The following is a 20,862-nucleotide window of genomic DNA, read 5'->3' as shown; positions in this document are numbered from 1 at the left end:
GTTTGGTCGACTTTTATCTAAATCAAACACAACAAGTGCATTCTTGAGTCCTGGGCTGTTGGAAACGCCCAGGTTTCTCTGTGACGGTTTTGTTCTCAGAGTTTTGCGGAGTGTTTGCCCTGGAATCCTCCCTGAGTGTTTGCTTTACGGAGCACTTTGTGGAACAACCTGCAGCCTCCTTTCATGCTGTTTGGAACTGTGAAGGATTCCTCAGAGGGAGATAAGAGCTGCTCGTGTTCTGATGGAGCAGTTTGACTGCAGATTTTCACATTTCTACTTTTTAACAAAAAACAAGGAACAATTCTGGTAGTTTGGGAAAATAACAGCAAATTACCATTGAGAGCATGGAAGAGTTTGTCATGTAATATTCATGTTTAATGCACTGAAGAACTTTTAGATGTTTTAGGAAATGACTTCAAGCTCTGGTTTCACAATCAAGGAGACTGTTCTTTCTTTTCTAATTGAAGCACCGTCTATAATGTAGAAGCCATTTTAATACAAAGAAGACATTTGGTTGTAAAATAACAGGACATTTTGAGGGACTTTATAAAAGGCAGAGTGATCATGGTGCTGTCGATTGCTGCGCGCTGCCCAGCAGTGATGAGTTCTGATTAGTTCAGCCATTGTGTCGAGTTTCCTCCCATCAGGCTTTATGAAAAGGAAATAAGACATCAACTCTAACAGGCAGTGCATGCCGTATGACTTACGCACTTTATTCCATATTCAGGACATTTATGATTGAATTTCACTAAAAAACAAGACAAAGCACTGACATGTTTCTATATGACAGGAACATGAAGAAAGTCAAATTTAACGTTTTATCAGTTAAGAAGGAATAACTTTAAACTCAAGAGAAAGAAAGAAATACAGTAACTTGACACTTCTAAACCTGTTTCCACTGTCACATGCTGTTAAGGACCACTGTTTATACATCATTAAATACAGATATTTAAAGATCCTATTATTGTTAATCTGATTAATGGAGAAGAAATGACAGGAAATAAGATAGACGTCCTTCTTGAATGGGCACATTATGAGTAATGTTTATTAACATTTGCCACCACTGTAAAACAAATCTGATGATAATACAATCTTCAGTTTTTCTCACTTTTTGCCAATCCAGGACAAAATAAAAGGACGTCACATTTGCTTCTCGCCCAGTTTTAACCCTTTTTACCTCCTGTATCTGCTCCAAAAAGAAATATCTCTCTGGTAAAAACAATAATTCAAAAATAGGAGCACTACTTTATTAAATTAGTATGAAATGTGAATGTCTTCCTTCATATCTTTATCTGTGCAGTCTGTGCGGTATCTGTGCGGGCTCTGTGCAGTGGAGGAAGTGGCGACCAGAGATTAGAGAAATGAATAATCTGTCACTGTTCTCTGGCTGCTCCATGAAAGACGTCCCACCTCAGATTTGCACACATCAAACAGTGTGTATTTGCCACTCCTCTGCCGGGTCAAAGGTGAACATCGGTGCAGCCCCAGCACTGGTATAAATGAACCATCCGGCAGAGTTCAGCTTGTTCTGCTCTTCCTCCGTCCGTCTGGGTCCGTTTCTCCGACTGCTGCCATGTTCGTCGCTCCTCCAGGTTATCAGCCCATCTACAACCCCGTGAGTCCTGATGAACAAATAAGTCCTTTTGCTTTGCTCAATATGTGAAGTGATGGTAAGGGTAATTTACCAACTTAACTTATATTTACATTTGAGTTACTTGCCATTGATCAGTAATCTACAGTATGACCTGAGGAGATTTATTGATGTGTCTGACGTGCACAGCTGGTCGTCTTTGTTGTCTATTCCAGAGAATCCCCTATCTGGGGCCCATCTATGGGGGTCTGAGGGACGGATCGTCCATCTACCTCCAGGGCTCCACTCCTGAAAACATGACCAGGTCAGTTTGGAAAGCAAAACTGCAGAACCAGCTCACTGTTTCATTAATGTGTTTAAAGCTCCTCAATGTGTTCAATGTTTTAGTTCTTCCACCTCAGGGTGGAGCTGCTCTCTTGACACTGGTGGATTTCAAAGGGGACCTGCCACTTTACAATGCTGCGCCTCCTCTTTGTTAAATGTTAATATTTCAGTGTTTTACAGGCTGTTATGAGACAAAGCTCACAGTATTCCAGACTGCTTCACTCCGTTGTGAGGGGAGCGTTTCCTTTATGCGCCACACCTGCTCTGTTTGCTCCTCTTCTGCTCTGGAGCGCTGCAGTCATCCATCAGCTGCTGCAGGGCTCAGTGATCTGCTGTCTGCCTCCACCGGGCAGGTTTTTCATTAACCTGCTGTGTGGAGAGGCGGAATCCAGCGACGTCGCCCTGCACTTCAACCCTCGATTTGATGGATGGGACAAGGTGGTCTTTAACACCCGCCAGAACAACTCGTGGGACTCCGAGGATAAGGTCCGCAGCATGCCTTTCTCCAAAGGCCGGGCCTTTGAAATGGTGATCATGATCACCTCACACGGCTACCAGGTCAGAACACACACCGTATCCAACATTAAAGGTAGATTTAATAAACGCCTCAGAGCTGTGATGGATGGATTATTGAGTTTTAACAAAGTATCTTCACAATGAATCTGATGCTGTTTCCTGCAGGTTAAAGTGGATGGGAAAGATTTCCACACTTTCCAGCATCGTCTGCCCGTGGAGAGAGTCCGGGCGATGCACATCGCAGGAGACGTCTCCATCCAGACCATCAATGTGATCGGAGTGAGTCCTGAATCGCCCACGTGCGACTTTGTGCCTCACTGCCAGTTCAGAGGAAGCAATAAGGTGGATTTCTGATGCTTTCTGTGTTCCAGGGGCCGGGCGGCAGCATGAATCAGTATCCTGGAGGAATGGGAGTGAGTACAGCGTCACGGTGTTCAGACTGAAGCTTGAGTGAATGTTTTAAATGTGCTTTATATTATATAAAAACAGGTTTGTAATAGAACAACTCTGCACATCACTTCTCATTCGTCTTAATGTCTTTTTCTCTTTCTTTTTGTCTTTTTAGGCTGGAACAGGAGGAGGAATGGGAGGAAACATGGGGGTGAGTAAGATAAGATAAGATAAGATAAGATGAGATAAGATGAGACTTTTATCCCACGTGGAGATATTTAATTTTCACATTGCACAAAAATATGAATGACAATATCAAAGAATGATTTATATTACAAATAATTTAAAAAGAAAAGGTAATAATAATATTTTTGATAAGAATACATTTTCTCTTTATTTTTCTTGTAACATGTAAATTACTTTTTAATTATTATAAAATGGTAGGTTTCCTTATTAGCTTCAGCATATTGTTTTGTATTGTGAATTGCAGTGTTAACTGGTCTCTCTTTCAGCAGGGCCAGTATCCAGGAGGCTGCTCTGGGGTGAGCTTTTTCTCCTGGTTTGAAGTGTCTGTGCTACAGATTGTATTAAATATGTCAGTAAGTAGAAGGAGGAGAGTAATAAAAGTCTTTTCCTGTGTTCAGGGAGGATTCCCAGGTGGGATGGGAGGAGGAATGGGAGTGAGTCTAGTTTGGTTTGTTCTGATCTGGCAGTTTATTAGCATCAGATTATTACAAATTTAACATCATTTCAAAACATTTCTTCATTTTCCAGCAGGGTGGATATCCAGCAGGAAACATGGCGGTAAATTCTTCTACTCCTAATACTCTTTCATGCTTTATTTCATGTTCAGATAAATCTGTAATGCATCTCAAAAATTTGATTATAGTTGAAAAATTAATGGGCAATTTTAATGTATAAACTCACATATCAAAATGAAGCATTTCTATCATTTCATCAACATTTTCACACCTTTTCTTTATCTGATTCTGAGTTTTACTTTCTTCTTCGGTTTAACTTTTTAAACATGTTTCTTAGCAGGGTGGATACCCAGGAGGCATGGCAGGAGGCGCCGGGGTAGGAAATCACAATCACATAACTAATGCTTCACTTGTCAGATTTATTCATCTGTATTTCTTATCGTTTTGGTGTCTTTGAAAGGGAGGATTCCCCGGATCACACTTACCGGTAAGATGGCTGCATGCTGAGTCAAACTGAATTGTTTTCTGTTTTGACTTCATTATTTTTTGTCACTTATTGTTTTCATTTTGTCGACAGAGCATGGGCGGACAGCCGGTCTACAATCCTGTGAGTAGCTTGTTTCATACTAGTGTGAATTTTGTCACGTTGATAACAAAATAATGAAAAGATCCAGACTTTATTTCTCACATCTTTCACTTCAAGACTTAAAGAAATACTGACGGATAATGAAACAAACACTCCTGACTGCTGACAGGAACTGGAGTATATATTCCAGTTTTCAGGTTGTAGTTCAGAGTCTGATTTGTTTGCGGTGTGTGTTTCCAGCCCGTGCCGTACTCCAACATGATCCCAGGAGGGATGTTCCCTAAGAGGACCATCATCGTCCGGGGCATGGTGTCCCACGGGGCTAATGGGTGTGTGTTCGCTGCTCTGTTTGAGCGGCTCATTTTCAGACAATATATCATAGAAACAATCGCACACACATCGTATTCAGGTGTGTAACGCAGTCTCGTTGATGCAGACTGAGCATCAACTTCAAGGTGAGCCGATCCCGGGACATCGCCTTCCACATGAACCCCCGAGTGAAGCAAGGCATCGTGGTGAGAAACAGCATGATCGGAGGGCGATGGGGCCAGGAGGACCGACAGCTCAGCACGAACCCCTTCAGGGAGGGGCAGTACTTCGACGTGAGTCTTATCCGCAGGATTTCTAGGTGTTTCTGATCGTCTGCCGTGGTTTGAGTAGCTTTCTCGTGTTTCCCAGATGTCGATTCGCTGCGGAAACCAGAGGTTCAAGGTGTTCGTCAACGGCCAGCACTTGTTCGACTTCTTCCACCGCCTGCAGGCCTTCAGTGAGATCGACCTGCTGGAGATCGAAGGCGACGTGCAGATCTCCTACATCCACTTCTGAGACGAAGCCGCAAACACTGACAAATCATCGACTGATCTTTAGCGTAATGCTTCTCAGCCGCTGTATTCTTTAGAACTGAATTAATAAATACTTGAAGAGCAGCTTTTGTCACTGTGGCCTAGAGATCCAGAAGATGCTGCCTCACTTACTGTATCCCATCATTCATAGAAGCTTCTGACTAGACCTCAAGCTTCCATAACATTTTGAAGAAGTGTGTTTCCTTCGTCTGACCTGGCAAAAATGCTGCACTCATGGGTAAAAGATGCAGTTTTCCCAAACAAGTCATCTATAATTACTATTAAATTTGTAAACTTTACTTCATCCATGTGTTTTATTGTTGCAATTCATAAATTGGATTTCCTCAACCTGCAGCTTTCCAAAATCCCAAATGAACACTCTTAAGAAAGTTATGATTAAATGTGAAAAAAACAACAACATGCAACTAAATCAAATTATTAAAGAGTAAAATAATTCTGAAGTGTGGTAGATATGAGTGTTGATGAATCAAATATCTTTTGAGCTCCTCCAACAAAAGTGTCAGAAAAGTATCTTGAGGATGAAAAATACGCTATTCAGAAAATGTGCAGGGAGAACATGCAAACTCCACACATCCAGCTTAAATCAAAGCTCAGAAAGAGACTTTAATCTTAAATGAACATGTTTATTTCTTATGCAAAATACTGTGGGTATTGTATAAAAATCTGTTTACAAATCATGGCAGTGACAATATATAAAGGCAGTTATGGTACAATCGTCTCCCAGGTAAAGAAAATAAATGGAGAACCACAATCTATACACACACACTGCAATGCACAACACTGGCTCAATAAAGGCACTTGAAACGACTGTGAGGGTTTGATGGTAAAAAGAGCTTGTGCTGCAATCTGATTGGGAAACTTTTTTTTTTTTTTTTTACAGAAAAACATGCTCTAAACAACAGGAGGTGTACGTGCATTAAAAGTGATACAACATTTAAACCGTGGCTCCGTCTCAGCACCGCTCTCTGTGGTTGACAGACGCACTGGGATCCCTCCGTGTGTGCAGAGTACCCAGTATTCTCAGGAATGCTCCCTGTTCAGCGTACCTTTAAAGTACAAACTCGGTTCAACTCTTCACCTCCCAAAACGTGTGCAGGAATACGACGAAGTCCATTTCAAAGTCGGAATAATGAAGAGAAGCAGCTAAATACAAATAGAAATAAGTGCGTGCATGATACAAAGTAGCAGTTTGTAAAGTTTGGGGATTTTCTTTAACGTTTTCAGCTGCTCCTGCTAACAGACTCACAGCTCTGGAACTCAGAGTTTCCCGACTTCATGATGTTATGATGAGGTCCGACGTCTTTCCTCGTCTCCAAAAGAAGCTCCCTGCTGTGTGATGTTTGTCTTGTCTACGGTTATGAACATGCAAGTTGTCGAAATAAACTTGAAAACGGTGACGGAGAATGTACAGAGGACATTAAAAACAGCAAAGAAAACACGAGAGAGATACAAACTATGAACAAAACCATACAAAAAACATTAGTGCAAAGTTGGAGAAATACAAAAATCAGCATAAAAAAAGGTGTAACAACACTGTGCTTGAGACAAAAGCAAAAACGAGGAGTTTATCCCAGGCTGTGTTTGTGGGTAACCCCGTCACGTCCGTGCGTACACTCAGTTCGCCTGTACCTCTGGAGACAGTCTGAATCCGCTCGTACCGCCGCCCCTGCAGAGCAAACCCTCAGATTCCTGAGTAACACCAGAGACGTGCAGACCACTGGAACCAGGACTCCAGCAGGACAGAAAGCTGATGCCTGGAGTGGAAACGGCTCCCTGTGCTTGATGCAGGAAATAAACCCCTGGAGAGGCGACAGGAGTGTGTGAGCGCTGAATAGGGCCGTTTTCTAGACTGCTACTTGCTGATGGCTGTCGGCCTCAATAAAAATAGTTTTAGTGCTTGTTAGAAGCTTTTAATTTGTATTCTTTTGTCGTCTTTCCACTGTTACACTAGAACTAAACCCCTTTTTTGTCATAATTTGAATTCATCTCCAAAACACTGACAATATATTGATACATGATGGGTTTTTTTCTCGCTGCTCCGCTGATTTTCAGCACCAGTTATCAATGCAAATTTCGCCTATCGACATTTTCAGAATGACTTAAAATTCCATATTGTTGTGAGAAAATCATATTGTAAATAATTGAAGAAATAGTTTTTTTCCTCTCTGATGGGAAAAAAAAATCCATCCTATTTTAGTGAAACATGAACCAGATTCAAATCTAATAAACTGAAATCGATGGTTTCCATTAACGACAGCTCAGTCATTAGCTTGTTATTGTAAAAGGACAAAGCGGCAGGTTAAAATTAAAGGACGAATGCTGATTTAAGGTTATTTGTAATAAACTGCCTGCTTGTTATTTATGATGTGAACAACACAGGAAGGAGAGTTTCTCCATCTGGGAACACTTTCCTCTCGCAGCTTTTGTAAATCGACGTTCACAATTGTGTTTTTATACCCTGGCTTCAAGCTCACGACCATACATTTAACCTTAGAGGAAAAGGGAATTATTGTGATAGGTTAAAGGTTACAGACACTTCGAAAGATCCAGAAAAGCATCTCTGGAACCTGTGTTAATGGGATTATTCTGTCTCATACGGTGTTTGGTTGGTCCACACATCCACTGAACTGGATTTAGCGGCAGCAGACTGGTTTGGAGGAGCGGAGAGACCTGGTTTTAGTCAGTTTGGAGGTTGGAGAGAGAGTGACGCTTCTCAACATGACCTGAATTCAAGCGTCTGAGAGGATGTGCTCTGCTTCTCACAGAGGTCTGACTCTTTCTAGCTTAGTCGCTCTGCGGTCTGCAGGTACGGGGATGGAAAAGTCATTTTATTGCTTGCGGATGAGCCGCTGGGGGCGTGCTGGTGGTCTGATTGTGCTGCAGAGTGTTCACTCCAGCGTCGGCGGATGGTTTTAGCGAAGCCGTTCCTGGTTGTGTGCTCGTCTTGAAAGAGTAAAAAAGAAACGTCCCGATCGTCGGCTTCGCTGGAATGCTTTTGGCTGTGTGTTTGTGCAAAACATGGAGAGGCACTGAGGAGTTTGTGAGCGCCAGCAGCAGCAGCAGGAGGCGGGGTCTCGCTCTGGGACCGGGGACGGCGTCGCACGCTTTGGCAGTGAACAGTCCAGTCTTCTCCTTTCTTTCAGGAGCGAAAGCATCACTGCCAGGGCACGTTTCTGGACCCGTCCCTGAGCTCCAGCAGCTCCACCGTGGGGGTGGGGGCCGGGGTGGGGGTGGGGGTGGAGTGGCAGGACGGCTGCAGCGGCAGCGTGGCCGTGGAGGACGACACCGGCATGTCCAGGCTCTCCAGCGAGTCGGAGAGGGCCCGGCTGGCGTCGTGCTGGGGGCACAGGACGTAGCGGTTGGGGTGGTGCACCTCCACCGTGGTCACAGAGTCCAGGCCCTTCAGGCAGAGGGGGGAGGAGCTCCCCAGGGGGTCCCGGCCGCCCACGGCCCCCAGCTCCGTGGAGGACTCGTCCATGTTGACGTAGAGGATCTCGTCGGGGTCCTGCGGGTCCGGCAGGTCGTCCAGGGCTTTCTCCAGCTCGCAGCGCAGGGACTCGAACGGCGGACGGTCCTTCGGACTCAGCAGCCAGCAGGAGAACATGAGGGCGTAGCTGTGGGGGGGCCAGGCAGGACAGTGTTAATCAACCCAACTTTAACAACCCTAAAACTTTACCACAATCAATGCTCATGAATGCTGTGCTGTGTGACATAAACTTCATGAAAATCATATTTGGTGTACTTAATAGTGTGTAGTGTGAAACTGGAAAGGAACCCCTGTCTGGAGTTTGAACATTCTTCCTGTGCATCCATGCTTTGGTTTTCTCCCCCAGTCCAAACACATGTTGTGTGCACAGAACACACTACTTGTAATTTTGCTGCAACTGTTTTAAAGCCATGATATAAGACATTAATCTTTATGTTTGGGCAGCTTCAAAGTTTCCAAAAGACATGGATATTTATATCTATCTGCAGCATCTCTCCTGACAGAAGGACAAAATAAGTTATTAATCAAAACGGCTTCATATGTCCGTCCGGTCCTCATCCGTTCTGGTGCATGTGGGTCGTCATCGGTGAAGCTCTGCCCTGTTAAAATACGCTCTGCTACATTCTGCCTTAACGCTGAGCGACGCTTTTATTGCTCATTACTCATTTCCAGCGGCCGATCTCTGGCGGTATCCAGCTGCCTGTAGTGAGCACAGCTGCAGCTGATCTCCACGGCCGTGACGCAGGACTCTATGCATCAATATGCTTTCTGTTTTGCTGCTGCACAACAGCAACCTGCAGTGATTCTGCACAGACAGAATTCCAGAACATCACAGGACTTGATGGAAACGTGGCCAAAACAAACAGACTTCAGAGGGATTAATCACGCTCATGCTCATGTTTTGTGATTGTGGGAGGAAACCGAGGCATACTTAGAAAATCCATGCAGGCACAGGAGGGAAATTATTACTTATAATTATTTTTCGGGTCTTTAGTGAATGGCTTACACACTTTATTAAGATGCAGATACCAAAACTCCTTGTTTGCTGAAGCCTTCACTGTGTGAAGTTGTTTCTAATCAGACAGAAAACGTTTTCATGATGACTGAAGGGTGATTTAGTGTTTCGTGCGCTTGACTTACATGCTGTCCAGACAGTCTGGAGGCTGTTTGAGGCGGTTTCCCTGCCTCAGGTAATCGTAAATCTCACTGTTTTCCACCCCGGGGTACGGCGTCTGGCCCCGTGTGGCGATTTCCCACATGGTGACTCCAAATGACCACTGGGAGAGAGGGAGGGGGGAGAGAGAGGAAGGGTTAAATAGTCTTCATTTCCTTCTCACACGTCGCTGCACACAAACATGAATCTGTGCCGGTCAAACACAGACGATGGGAAAATATGACGGCCGAGTCTGTCCAGGGATTTTTGGACATTACATTTCAACGCTTGCAGAAGAATGTACTTTTTTTTTTTTTTTTATGTGTCAACATATGCGTGGAAACTCCCATAAAACATTCGTACAATGGTTTCACCAGCTGTTAGAGCGGATCTCTGTCACAGATGTTGGTATATTTCTGTATGTAATCCTGGGAATCGGACCTGATTCCTCCATGAGACTATTTTTCAGCTTTAAAAGGTAAACACAGTTCATATTTCCCCTCTGAATCAACAAGAAACTCCAAATTCTCTGTTCATTTATGGATAAAAATGCTTTTACTGGAGACCGCCTCTTCTTTTTAACATCAGATGTTAGTTTACAAAACACAGGAATTTGGTTTTCGTCTATTCTCGGCTCTTCGTATCAGCCCGGGGTAAGACACTCACCACGTCGCTCTTGGTGGTGTAGACTCGGTCCGCTAAGCTTTCAATGGCGATCCACTTCACCGGCATCTTGGAGATGCGGCCCTGTCTGTAGTAGTCTCCATTGTAAATCTTCTTGGAGAGGCCGAAGTCGGCCACACACACGTTCATGTTCTCATTCAACCTGGCAGACACACAAACCGGCGTTCAAATTGTGTTTTATGGGAAAACAGTAACAAAAACAAACAACGAGGCAATAAAAAGAAAAATAACAGTTTAGTTTCACTTAATCCAATAAAAGCTGCTGAGAGTTGCAGGTTCCAAACTCCTGTCCTAGTTTTACTTCTTGCAGAAGACTTTTTTTAACCCCCCGATCAGAGCATGTGGGGAAGTGAAAAAGACAGAAGTGGAAGCGGGGATTGTGCTTACATGCAGTTGCGAGCGGCGAGGTCTCTGTGGATGAAGTTCTTGCTGCTGAGGTACTCCATCCCCCGGGCAATGTCGGTCATGAACTTCACCAGCATCTGAGATGGGAGGTACTGCAGGGCGACACAGCGGAGAATCAGACTGTACTTTCTCCGATTATTGCACCAGTGAGGTTGTTACCATTTCTTAAAGACAATCTATCAGTTTCTCACTCAACACTATGAGATGCATTATTTGGTGCTTACATTCACAGCTTTTTATCATTTGATGCATCTAAGGATAATAAAGAATTTTAATTTTTAAAATGCAAATATAAAATTCACACTAAAGTGAAGAATGTAATTGATTTTCTGCACAGCAGGGGGCGCCAGAGCCCTTCTGTTCCCTATAAATAGAGTGAACTGGATGCTCCCTCTCAGACCCCTCCTGGGGAACCATGGTGTGCAGCAGGACTGTGTTTCTTGAAAGCTCGCCTGACTCTGGGATGTTTCGACATCCTCCAGGAATCCTGCTTTCATTACTCTCGCGTTTCTCAACAGCTCTCTTCGGGGACTTGTCGAGTAAAAGCTGCGCCCGACTCCAAGAAAACACTTAATCAATTAATCCGTATGAAAGGCAGCAGATGCGGCGGTGCTGGTGTGTTTTCATGAGCTCATGATGAGGTGTGGCTGCGGTCACACTCAGAAAACTCCTCACACGTGTGCTGAACTTTGGATCTCATTCTGCTGACGGGCGTTGACGTGAACTCCTAAACCCCCAAGCCAGAGCAGTTACACTGCGTGGGAGCGGAGACGTGCGTCCCAGTGCACACGCGCGCGTGTTTGTTTGTTTGTTGGTGACCCGGTTGACTCACCACGGGACAGTCTCCCAGGCGGGAGTACAGCAGATAGCTGTGCAGGTCTCCGTGCTTCATGTAGGGCAGGATGACCACGGGGGACGGGTAGCCCTCGCTCTCCACGGTCTGCAGACACACACCTGGGAAAACACGCCGCAGGTTAGCATGCAACATGGCGCAGGGAAGCTGTGCACAACGGTGCACGATTTCAACCCTAATCCCAAAACAACTTTCTGCACACATACATAAAAATGCACCAATAAAACTAAACAAATATTCCTTTTCTTATCAGTACAGTACAAATACAGTCAAAGAGACTGTTGGAAAGGAGTGTTGCAAATGTTATTTCTCCATTAGGCCTGTCTTCATAATGTACTGAGCTGATTAATGAGGAGCACTGGAGAACAACACACCCTGCAACTTGAACTGAGTAACTTAATAAACAATAGTAATCACTTAATGGCGTCTTTCTGTTAAATAAATGGATGTTAAAATCACTTTAAATTCATTTATTGTACTGCTGTCATGTCTAGTAAAGAAGGTGCCCATGTTAGCTGTGGATAACTGATCCACTTTAATGACATAAATAAAGCTGAATTCATCCATTATGAAGTCTGATATCAAGAGATGCATTCAAGGACACACACTGAGGCAGAATTTCTCACAGCTTCACTTGAAAAGTTCACCAACTTTCCAGTTTTTCTGTGTTGTGAGTTTATGGATTTCTTTCCACCTCCGTTGTGTAACGAGTGAACAAGGAGAGTTTCTATTCTGTGGAAAAAGTAGGAACTGACCCAGCAGCCTCATGACGTTGGGATGGTCGAACTCCTTCATGCAGGCGGCTTCGCGCAGGAAGTCTTCCATCTCTGAGCGAGTGCAGATGGCGACTGAGGAGGAGGAGAAGGCACCGAGGTGAGAACAGCGGTGAAGAGAAACTTTCCCATCATACTTTATCTAAGCTCATTAAAAGTTTTTCACTGCAGTGAGAAACTGGTCTGAAAGTCTTTATCCTCCTGGAACAGCTTTAAAATCACTTTCCAATAGCTGCTGTGCGGCAGCCTCTTCTTCTGCCAATAGTTGCCACAAGCCGAGTCTTTGTCTGTTTTCCCATCAAAAACTGAGATTTTTGCCCCGACCTCCGGTTAATATTTGACCCACAGGGCGGCCGACCAAGCGGCCTGTGTTCCACGCATGAAGGGATTCATTGTGGCGACGGCCGGGCGCCTTTTCTGTCGACTCACTCTTCATCGTCTTGACGGCAACTTTGAGAACGGACTCCTCCTGAGTCAGAAGTCCCTCCATCACAGAGCCGAACTCCCCTGAGGAGAAGCAATCAGGCAAACACACACCTTTAGATGCAACAGGGTGAAGTTTTTATTTGTCTTCTTCCTGCTCAGAGGGTGAAACTTCCCACAGCAGGTTGTTGCTTTTTGGTGCTATGTGGTAAATTCATGTCATGAATCAGGATTTTGAACCCTATGTAATATAATAAGTCTAACAAAGCCAGTGAATTAGGATGGTTACTATCATTCATTTTACATTTCCCTCTACAAACTAAATAATCTCCTAAATATGAAAACCTGGCAGGACTTATGTAATGTGATTACTGTTAAATTAATTACCTGAATCATCCTCAGAGGTTAAAACAAAAGTAAACAAGCAAGTTTAAGGAGTAGAAAGAAGAGATATCAATGTTCAGATGCAGAGAGCGATCAAAGTCTGACCTTCTCCCAGCGTCTTCCCCAGCGTGAGTTTATGCCTGTCCACCATCACGTCTTGGAGTTTCTGCTTCAGCTCGTCGCTGATGCCCAAGTTGTTCACTGGAGAGGAAGAAATGAGGAATTTTAATGACGCTTGGAGCCCGACATGTTTCAATTAACGAAGCAGAAAAGAGGAGGAAAACTGCTGGATTGTGCCGAGAAGCCTCCTTCACTTTTCCAAAACCGCAGCGTGAAACACTGAGCCAGAAACAAAGCGTTAATAAAAGGAGCCAGACTAAAACAAGAAACACACACACACAAACTGTAAGTGAATATTAGATGTGTCAGACTGATTGTAAAACCCTAAAGAAAAAGGTTGAACAAAAAACTGCTTTTGGGAAACTGTGTGGAAGGAATTAAGGCAAATATCTGGAAATAAAGTTTCCAAAAGCCTAATTGTCCCAAAGAATGACAAATATCTGATTAAAATACAGACTTGCAACAACACTGGAAAACATTAACACGCATACTCAGATTACAGGAAATCCAAGTGGGAACAAAGGAGGGAAAGAAATCTAGACCAGACTGATAAGAGAAATACCGAACGATGAAACCTGCAGAAAGTTACAGTTGTGTTTGAAACTAATTAAAAGTGCTTCTCAATGCGCTTCAGTTCTGGAGGTTTGAGTCTGTGTAAAGTTAAGCTGCTGAAACATTCAGTTTTAGGACAAATAAACAACAGAATGACCTTTAACTCTCCTCAGTTTCTTCTCCATGTTCATAAAAATCCATCTGTGGGATTGACTTGTTGCTCTCTGATAATAAATAATTTACCGTGATTCTTATGCATGAATCCATATTTCCAACTGGGTGACACAGTGGTGCAGTGGTTAGCACTCACACCTCACAATGACAGCACTGGGTTTGATTTTGATGGGTGTGTGTGATATATAGAAATCAACAACAAATTTCTTAAACATGGAGAGCAGACTGCACAGTGTGCAGTGGTTAAGACTTTCACCTCACGCTGAAGAAACCCTAGTTTGATTCTGGTTTCTGTGCAAACTTGGCATGCAGCTCCAGTGAGTGCATGTGGACGGGTTTTCTCCATTACTCCATTACTCTGCCCTTCCTTCCATGAAGAGATGTGGTTAATAAGTAACTTTTAATTGTCTGACACACTTTTGAACATTGCCGGCTGGGAACTGCTTCGACTCCAGCTCAGCTAAATGAAGCAGGTACACAAGAAAAGATTGATAAAATTAGAATAAACGTGATTTACTAAGAGTAAACTCTGGAGCTGGAGTCAGACGCAGTCCCCAGTCCAGACATGATGTGACCTCTTTCTTTTCAGGTGTGGTGCACACACCCGTGCCGGTTTGGGGATGAGGTCAGCGGACTGAAGCCGGTCTAAATGTTCCGCTGAACGCCGCCTCCACAGCTGGCTGTCACGGAGCCGTTGAGCAGGCCGTGTCGCTCTGTTTTCACATCTGGGCCAAAGTGCGACACGTCAACAAGGCGCTCGCCGCTCCAGCTGCTGCTGCTGCTGCTGCTGCTGTGCCATCAATCTGCCACGTGCTGGACGGACAGCGATGCGCTCATTCCACCGGCACGTCTCCACACATTCTACAGGAAATGCAACAACCAGCGCCTCCGGCCTGAATCCGTCCAACTGGCCAAAATGACAGATCAACATCAGCAGCGTAAATCTCCCCCAAATCCCACCAGTCTGCTCCCTTTTCTCTCTTTTTTTTTTTTTCCACTACTCATCCGACCAGTCACTAGAGAACTCATTATCTCTTCTCATTTTCCTCACTGAAAAGCTTTTTAGGGAGGAAAACCGTCTTCTGGGCTCTTCCTGCCTCCCCCTCCAGCCTCTTTGTGAGCGCAGCAAGCTGAGACTCGTGCACGAGGTCTATAGAAATATTCGCTGTGCACCGGGGACATTGTCGGGGCTTGAATGTGACCCAGCTGTGTGAAACCTGAGTGTGTTTACAGGTACATATCTGTGTCTGTAATCACCGGGGGCCGCTGGCTGGCGACAGGCAGCACAGCACTGCTCCGCATTTAACCGGGGTAAAGGCACCGTCTCCACCTGGACGACACTTGCACCGACACGAGTTCAAGGATTTCTCAGCCTTGTTTGGGAGGGACATACGCACATCAGTACACACTTTCTAATGATTGATCCTGCGATACGAGGCTCGTCAGTGTGGAAATCATCAGCAGTGACTCAACTTGTATCATAGCTTTGATTCAGAAACCTATCCCTTTTCACATGAAAATGGGCCTGAAACGTTATTGTTCTTCTATTTTTGTTACATGTCCAGGCAGCAAAGTCTTGATAACAATCACTGCGCAAAAGGACAGCCATGTCGTTGGCGTGCCAGGCCATTAGTGTGTTCTTCTGCGAGACAACAACGTGTGTGTGCATGCAGAGAACAGCAGGAAGTAAACACAAAGCCACTGTTGGCTGTTTTTATCAGCAATGCTCCAGATTGTGAGGTGTTAAACGCACACTGTGCGAGAAGCAGAGTTGAATTCAAAAGGGGTTAGGATTAGAAATCATTGCACTTTAGAAGCCGTCATGTAAACGAACAGCTGAAACACACTAAAGTTTTTGAATTGAGCATTGAATCAAAAACAAAAAGACAAATCATGATTTTCTAACGGAAGAAAAGGAAATCTTTGCATTCGGTCATGATTGATCAACAGTCACCATCAGGTGTTTTCCTGCTTTGAGACGGTTATTTAACTTTGAATATTAGGAGTGGAAGTTAAAAAATTTTGTGGCTGAAAAGTCTGTTTAAGTACAGTAGAAAGGTACGGAAACTTTGTGACTGTCTGCCTCTGTGCACATCTAATCAACGTGACGATAAAGAGACGGCGTTATGTAAGACGAGGGTCAGCTGACTGGCTGCAGATTTCAGGGTTGGTGCGCAGCTGTGGAGGCTGAACCAGCCCGTCGCTGCTCCCGACATCCATCAGCCTCTGACAGAGGGCCATTCCTGTCCTGAGACGTGGAGAGCAGAGCGGGGGCGCGGCGGCCGTTTCAGGAGGGGGACTTACGCGTTGCCTCCGTGGTCCTGCGGCTGTACGTGCGGCGAGCACGGTACCGGACCACCAGCTCGCCGCTCTCCATCATGGGCTCAAACGCCTCTCTGTGGATGCAGAACACACACAGATCAATCCAAACACGCCGACACGGCTGAAAGCTGAAGATTGCAGTTTAATCCATGCAATGAATGCCACTCTTTCAAAACAACCCCCCCACCCCCACCTCCCAGCATGCTAATGTGTCAGAATGCATGTAGAAAGTGAGGAGAAATGGTCCAGGAGCTGGAAAAAAAAGTGGAAACTTGTTTTTTTTTTCTCTTCAAAGTCTGGCAGAGTCCTGGAGTCCCTCCCTTCCACCCACGAGGAGCAGGAACAGCCTACGCACCCGAAGCGCGTCTCCTTGCGCCGCAGCTTGGCCACGTAAACAGCCATGAGCACAGCGATGGCCACGGCGCCGGCGATGGCCATCACCACGTACCACCAGTGCCAGGAAAACGCCGGCGGGGACTGACCTGCGGACACAGACCGGCTCGTTTAGGTAACCTAACCCTAACCCTCACACAACAAATCAGACCACAGGAGTCAAACAAATGTCCAGAAAGATCCAAACAGGTTGATGACATTACACTGAGAGGCAGGAGAACATTAACAGAGGCGCAGTGGTTTGCTCTCTCTCCTCACTAGTGAGAGTTTCCCTGGTTGAAGTCTGGGATCGAGCTTTCTGTGGATCGCGTCTCCAAGCCTGTGTGGCTTTTCTCAGATGTCCTTGCACATTTAAAAAACAAACAAACATGCTTTTAAGGTTAATTCATGACTGAAGCTGGTCGTAGGTGAGCGACTGTGTGTCTGTGTGTTTACACTGAGATGGACAGTCCAGGGTGGAACCGCCCTCGCCCACACTCAGCCGGGACGGGCTCCAGCCAGCCGCCGCCAACGGTTGGATTAAACAGTAAGAAAATGGATGATTAAATGTGATTTCTAAATTGCTTCATTCAGAGCTGCCAAATCTGACTGGATTTGACTTTAAACTGCAACCGAGGAAGCAACTGGCTTTTACCAGATTACAGACTGCCTCTTCAAAGAAGAGAGAGTCCAGGTTGATGTGTAAATGCAGCAGTTTGCACATGACTGCAATTTAGAAACACCCAAAAGCTTCAAATGTGTGTTTTTGAACCGTGGAAGGACACCAGAGGACCAGAGGACCAGCTCTGTCCCAGTTCGTCCTGGTTCAGCTCAGCCTGGACCTTTTCTGAGCTTCACTGCTCTAGGTTTAGACGGCTGAGAGACGTTCTTTCCTCTCTTATTTCTCCATTACATTTCACCAACATTCTTTTCTTTTTTCTCCTGCACTCTTGAGTTTTTCCTACCGCTCTGGCCTCTGCTGGCTCAAGTGGAATGGTTTGGTTTTCCTCTGTAAAAGTATCCTGAAATGGCAACACTGCTTTTGGTTCCATATACATAAAACTGAACTGAACTGAAATGAATTGAATGAATGATGCACAGGTTGTTCGATTTTCCCGCAGGAAGCTGCTTTTATAACACTGGTTTTAGCAGAACAGTGAATATCTGTTTTGTGCAACATTATAAGAAGCTTATTCTGAGAGAATAAAATTCACGTATGAGACTTGAAGTTGTGTCGAATGTGTTTCTTTTCTGTTTTTTCTTCATGGGAGTTCTTGCTGTTCTCTCTCACATTGAAATTTCCTCCCCGTGAACTCTTTTTCTCACCCCTTCACAATATCCTCCCAGTGTCTTCAACTCTTCCCTCCATTCACAGGAATCCTCCCCCAGCGCTCCACGCCTCTCTCTCTCTCTTCATTTACCTCCCTTGTTGTTGGGATTGTCTGTCTGGCTCGATTAGACAAAGCAAACAGAGATGCTACGCTGTTTCTGCCTGTTATAAATATTTATGATGCGCCCCCCCCATCCAGCAGCCCTCTTCCCCTTTCCCGTCTCTCTCAGATCCTCTCTTCTCTCCTCACCCTCCAGCTTCCCTGTTTGTCTTTTTTAGACACACAGGAGGGAACCGGCATGAACAAACTCGAGAAAGACGAGCTGTGTGGTGGAAAAGAAACTCAGCATGAGCTCACTTCCACTATCGGAGAGCGATTCTGAGCCACGGAGGTCACAGAGGACAGAGATTGTAGGTTTGGTGTAAAGTCAGTCATTACTCACCTCTAATTCCCCCCAGTTCTGTGGGTGTGAAGAAAAAAAGAAGAAGAAAAGTTCATTGCAGTGCTTCAAATCGAAGGAGAAAAACATTATCATTCGTTTACTTGATTGTAAAAAAAAAACATTATTTTAGAGTTTATGTGAAACAGTAAAATGGCTCAAAATAAATCTATTTATGTTACTTTTGTGCCACATGATGTTACTGCAGGCATTATTTTGGGAGGTCCTGTCACTCACCGGGAGAAATGAGCGTGAGGGTCTGTGTGGGGGTCCAGGGCCCCGGACCCGCCCCCGTGTACGCACACACTCGATACGACACGTTGGAGAGAGGCACCGACAGGTTGATCGACAGCTCAGTGTCCAGCCCGGTGTCCACCACAACCTGCAAAGCACAAAGACGAGACAGTCAGCTCCAAACAAGCTCAAATCACACTTCTGTCATTTTTCGATGATATAAAACATACATTTTGTGAAATAAAATAATCTGTAAGAAAAACACAGAATGAAGGGTTTGATTGTGAATGCACTCAGCTGTGACTTCTGATTTTAATAGGAATGCAGTAAATCGCATGTTAAATATTTAAATTATGAGTAAAAATGCATCGTTGCATACAGGACTGACCTGCTGCGCTGCAGGAGTGCTGTACTCCACCATGTAGCCCTGCAGCTCGCCGTTCAGCCTGCCCAGAGGCTCCTCCCACGCCATCAGCACCTCCGTCCCGTTCAGCACGGCCGTCACGTTACCCGGCGGGTTCTCTGGCACTGCAACACAAACACGCCGGGTTCGGTCAGCTGATCACAGGGTGTGATGCTGGTGCGTGTTAAAACGAGGAGCAGGCGGCGGCGGCGGCGGCGCTGTGGCCGGGGGCCGGGGGGCTCCGGGGCCGGGGGGGCTCCGGGGCAGCCAGACATGTGTTGTTTTGACAGCTTCGAGTCTCGGGGGTGTGGATAACTCCAGCAGCTGGGGAGGAAAGATGTCAGGGAATGCGGAGAATCCTGCTTAAACAGGACAAAAAGGCATCTGAGGGCAGCAGAGAAGTGGATGATGGGAGTCCAGGAGCCGGTGCGGCCCCTCCGTCGGCATGCTCGGACAAAGTCAGATAAACGCACCCTGAGACCTTTGTGTTACTCCTCCACGCTTTCTTTCTGTCCGTCCCGCTCTCTTTTTTCTTTTCTGGTTTTCTGGAGCAGAGTGAAAAAAAAAGCTGCCGGCAGCCCAAACACCCACAGGAGGGAAAGCGTACTCTACAAACACTGAGGAATGTGTGTATTTGTGTGTGCATGGGGCTGGAAATCCCAAAATCGTTTCTCTTTTTTTCCTCAGAGAAAACACAGGGTTCTTGATGTTAACCTTCAGGACTGAGCTTAAAGACCCCATGAAGTTAAAATAGATTCCCCAGTTTTTTCCAGATAAATTAGCTGATCGGCCATTCAGTTTTAATATGTCAGGCCTAATTGTCAAACCTAAAATAACCATGCATCATCCTGCACGCACCCTGAAAACTTTTGCTTTTTTTTCCCCCCTTTTTAGACCAAAAGCACTTTTTGAGACTTGCAGAAAACTTCTTTACAAAGATCGTGCATAAAGAGCAGTAACTGGTGAGCAGTTTACTCAGAATAAGATGAGAAACATCACACGAAAACACAAGTATATAGATGAGTGTTAGTGTGAGTCACACATGCTTATAAGAAGACAAACATTTAGAAATGGTATCACTTCCGTGTTCCTGAGGATATGGCCGCCGACGAGCTATTACACTCATTGACAAGCACAGAAATTGAGTTGGACCAGATGGCGAAATGAAAAATCCATCTTGAAGACAATTACACCTCGGAAAATATCTTTTATAAAATCCACACACAGATGTGTTTGGGAAAGTGACAGTGATCCCGGACAGCAGCGTCTCTGAAGCTGAGCTGCTTTTCATTTCCTTTAAAAACACATGAAATAACAAACAGCAGGCGTAGTAAAGCACATTCCTCCCTGTCCGTCCATCTGCTGGCATACGCTCCCCGTGTGAAGCATGATGTTCAAAACAAGCCCGATAGTCCACAGTCATGCAGTCAAAACTGCTAAACTGAGTGTGTGTGTATGTGTGTGTTTGCGTCTGCATCCCATTACAGATCAGTTTCCTCAGTGCTTTTGCTCATTTCTCCCCCTCCAGGTCTTTATTTTAGGCTTTTAGGCTTTACTTCATTTAATGCGCCAAGCTTCCTCCTCTCTTCACCTTCAGCATGGCTCCACTGCAGCTTCTGCGCTCTCTTCTCCTCTCTGTTTGTTTCCTGCAGGTTTTTCTAGCTGTGTAGTTAAAGGACTCTGATCTTTGGTTCATTTCACCTGCAGAATGTAGATTATTTACTCTCTTTACTATCTGCTAAGCCCAACCAATCGAGGCAGACGTAGAAGATTCCCGAGCTT

At 45.1% G+C, this 20,862-nt stretch overlaps 2 protein-coding genes across 3 annotated transcripts in view; one reads left to right on the top strand and one right to left on the bottom strand.

The window, feature by feature from the left end:
* The first annotated feature begins 1,573 nt into the window (after positions 1 to 1,573).
* On the top strand, positions 1,574 to 4,933 carry LOC115400878 (galectin-4-like). The gene is given in 10 exon segments (XM_030108939.1): positions 1,574 to 1,615; positions 1,807 to 1,895; positions 2,269 to 2,473; positions 2,597 to 2,710; positions 3,466 to 3,501; positions 4,100 to 4,129; positions 4,349 to 4,437; positions 4,545 to 4,670; positions 4,672 to 4,738; positions 4,769 to 4,933. Coding segments are annotated over 10 exon segments (963 nt in total).
* An 833-nt stretch (positions 4,934 to 5,766) lies between these two features.
* Positions 5,767 to 20,862, bottom strand: part of axl (AXL receptor tyrosine kinase) — a 32,986-nt gene continuing 17,890 nt past the window's right edge. The window contains exons 8-20 of one of the 2 annotated variants that reach the window (XM_030108952.1): positions 19,066 to 19,205; positions 18,681 to 18,828; positions 18,447 to 18,464; positions 16,657 to 16,783; positions 16,284 to 16,375; positions 13,239 to 13,334; positions 12,756 to 12,833; positions 12,309 to 12,401; positions 11,533 to 11,654; positions 10,683 to 10,792; positions 10,278 to 10,437; positions 9,599 to 9,735; positions 5,767 to 8,585 (exon numbers count right to left, since the gene is read on the bottom strand). In XM_030108952.1, coding sequence (XP_029964812.1) covers positions 8,126 to 8,585; positions 9,599 to 9,735; positions 10,278 to 10,437; positions 10,683 to 10,792; positions 11,533 to 11,654; positions 12,309 to 12,401; positions 12,756 to 12,833; positions 13,239 to 13,334; positions 16,284 to 16,375; positions 16,657 to 16,783; positions 18,447 to 18,464; positions 18,681 to 18,828; positions 19,066 to 19,205 — 1,781 coding nt within the window. In that variant the 3' untranslated portion in view covers positions 5,767 to 8,125. The remainder of the gene's footprint in view (positions 8,586 to 9,598; positions 9,736 to 10,277; positions 10,438 to 10,682; positions 10,793 to 11,532; positions 11,655 to 12,308; positions 12,402 to 12,755; positions 12,834 to 13,238; positions 13,335 to 16,283; positions 16,376 to 16,656; positions 16,784 to 18,446; positions 18,465 to 18,680; positions 18,829 to 19,065; positions 19,206 to 20,862) is intronic. The other variant, XM_030108953.1, reaches the window with a different exon arrangement.

Source organism: Salarias fasciatus, chromosome 14 (genome assembly GCF_902148845.1).
Source record: "Salarias fasciatus chromosome 14, fSalaFa1.1, whole genome shotgun sequence".
Taxonomy (NCBI): Eukaryota; Metazoa; Chordata; class Actinopteri; order Blenniiformes; family Blenniidae; genus Salarias; species Salarias fasciatus.
This window is presented reverse-complemented; position numbering and strand designations above follow the sequence as displayed.